The sequence below is a fragment of the Diaphorina citri genome, unplaced genomic scaffold, assembly GCF_000475195.1.
Source record: "Diaphorina citri unplaced genomic scaffold, Diaci psyllid genome assembly version 1.1 scaffold301, whole genome shotgun sequence".
NCBI classification, from domain to species: Eukaryota; Metazoa; Arthropoda; class Insecta; order Hemiptera; family Psyllidae; genus Diaphorina; species Diaphorina citri.
In genome coordinates this window covers 246,750-249,591 of record NW_007377736.1, presented here as the reverse complement: position 1 = coordinate 249,591, position 2,842 = coordinate 246,750, and the positions used below count along the sequence as shown (strand labels likewise).

Here is a 2,842-nt window from a genome sequence, read left to right as displayed (position 1 = left end):
AAAGGTTGTTTTGGCTCTTGGAGATTTCATGAACGTTCAATGTCATGCATGCATTGGAGGCACAAATCTAAGTGAAGACTTACGTAAGCTGGACTATGGACAGCATGTTGTGTCAGGAACACCAGGTCGTGTATTTGACATGATTAGAAGACGTGTGTTGAGGACAAGGAACATCAAAATGTTGGTTCTGGATGAGGCAGATGAGATGTTGAATAAAGGATTCAAGGAGCAGATCTATGATGTCTACAGATATTTACCACCTGCAACTCAGGTAAGCATTTCAACCTTAGAAGCTCAGATTTCACATTAGGTTTTCAAGCTGGTGATCCTGAACTCAATTCTTGGCTGGCACTAGGTTTGGCTAAAGATGATTTTTTTTTTTTTTTTTTTTTTTTTTTTTTTTTTTTAAAAAAAAAAAAATTCTTTTTTTTTACGCTGAGGTGCTCATCTTCCTGTTAATTTCGTCGATGAAATTCCCCCCCGCCCGGCGCCCCGGGGCGGACATCGCTGGTCACACCGTAAGGTCCTATCGCTTATTCGGTCGGCGAAGGCTCTTGCTTGGGAATAGACAAGAACTATTGTCAAGCGGAGCTCACGCGCTTAGTGTGGGCGCTGGGTCGACGAATGTTACTCCGCGCGATGGAAGGGTTCGATTGTTTCCGACCGTGAAAGAAAAGAGTAGAAAAGAAGAGGGAAAGCTCAAAACGGGTGGCATACTGTCTGGTTTGGTGTTTTGTGTCTTTGCCGATGCGAATGGGCAAGTAGGCCCGTAAAGCAAGTTAGAACCCACCTCATCATGACGACGTTATAGAGCGTCCTATGGTTGACAGTAGCGAGAACTGCTTTGATTACCGAGTGTGGGAACGCTGGGGGCTTAGATGGCTCGCTGGTTAGGACATCCTAATTTTGCCCTTCTTTTTATAATAAATACATGAATGAATCTTTGTTCATGTTACCGAACCTTCTCTGACTTGTGCTTTGCGGCTGGGATAATGTTTATCCTTTTTCCGGATCCTCTTCTTCTTCTTCTCTTGTTCATTCCGGTAACTAAAATAGTTTCAGTCTTTCGTTGGAGGCGATTGAACCAGAGGTCGGACCAGAGAGTCGTTTTGGAGAATCGAATAAGGAAGGTTCGAAGATTTGGACCGAAAAACTTTTTAGGAGAATCGAACAGAAGGATAAGATCAGGAAACAACGCGACGCACGTTCGCTTTAAAGGCACTTTAAAGTGAGCAAATCTGGGACTTTAAACACCCCAATATCCTTGAGATGGACTTAAATTTAAGTTGGGGTAATACTTATCGATTACTGACGTAAGAGGGTGAGTGTGGCCGTAAAGGGATAGCCGTTACGTAGAAAAAGGTAAAGCAACTTTGTTTACTTTGTCTAGCCGGGCTGGAGCCGATTATGGCAGACTCAGCCTTTGTGTGGTATTCCTCGGTCCGTTCTGGGTGGTGAGATGACACTAGCATTCGGTGCCAATAACCATTTAGTATAACTAATGCGTCACGTGTGAACAACATGTAGTTCACCTGCACGCGCGCGCTCGCTCGCGTCACACTAAGTTATGAGCCGACATTGTCTCACCACACTCATTCATAATCACCAGTTTTTATTATAATCAGTCTCTCACATTTTTGCGAGCTGAGTGACCAGTTTAGGTCATCCCGCACCTCAAGTTAGGGTCGGTTACATACCTTAAATTATTAACTGTTACCTATCAATTTATGTGTTATTGTCGTTTCTTGGATGACGACCCCAAGAATGGGGGATGCTCGTCATTTTTTTTTCGTTGGTTCAATGAAATTCAGACAAATGTCTACTATGTCCAGTCGTTTTAAGAATAGAGAAGAAAAGGAAAGGGGAGGGAAGAAAAGAGACAAGGAAAAAGGTGAAGACAGAAAGGAGGAGGGTCTAAAAAGAGAGGATAGACACATAAAAAGGAGAATGTGAAAACGGGGTGGTTCGTCAAATCCTACTAGGAGAAAAAGGTCTCAGAATGGTCCATGGCCTAGACTTGAGAAGTACTAAGGTAGAGAGAGAGAGCACCGTATAGAGGTACGTAACTCGAGTGACACTTCACACGGAGAGAGTAGAAAAGACCTCGGTCAGGTGGACTTTTAAGTTGGTATAATGTAATTAGAGAGAAAACTACTGTTGTAAATAGACACTGTTTCTTCTTCTTTAACTAGTAAATCTTTATCTTATTGGATAGGAAAAATAATATGACCTTATCGGATCGTCAGATTTAGGGAGTAAATGAACTATCTTATTATTATGAATGAGGTTAAAATAAACCACCGACTATTCTGGAGGTAACAAAGTGTGTCAAGGGAGATAGTTTGGAGAAGTTTTTTCTTGGGATGGAAGGGAGAATCTCATATGTTTCTACCTGACGAAACTCACTACCAGTTTTCATAGTATCTCCAGCGTGTCCCACAGTTTGAAGGTGAGAAGAGAAAGGTGCCGGTGCTTCTTGACGAACTATGCGAGGTATAGTCTCAGTTGGAGTAGTGACTTTTATGTTTTTATTTGTTTTTATAGGAGTCAATAAGAGGAGACCTACTATGATTTTTAATGTACGGTATCGATCTTCAACTTATAAATAATGATGAATTTTTTGAACCAAAGAAGGAACAGGATTGTCACATCATACGATATTCAGTTTAGATACGTATCCTTCGAATGGCAAAATGGTTTCTATGCTTACCCTAGACAAGTACTTCTTAATATGAACAGTAAAAGGTTTTAAAGTACTCCGTTTTCACCGACTTTACTCATGTTGGACCTTGTGTATTTACCCTGTTAGAATCATAGCATAAAGTGATCCTATCTCATATTG

General features: G+C 41.3%; 1 protein-coding gene across 1 annotated transcript in view; it reads left to right on the top strand.

Annotated features, from left to right (window-relative positions):
* The first annotated feature begins 6 nt into the window (after positions 1–6).
* The window catches only part of LOC103507264 (eukaryotic initiation factor 4A-III), a 15,295-nt gene continuing 12,459 nt past the window's right edge, over positions 7–2,842 (top strand). The window contains exon 1 of the mRNA XM_026822173.1: positions 7–279. Coding sequence (XP_026677974.1) covers positions 29–279 — 251 coding nt within the window. The 5' untranslated portion in view covers positions 7–28. The remainder of the gene's footprint in view (positions 280–2,842) is intronic.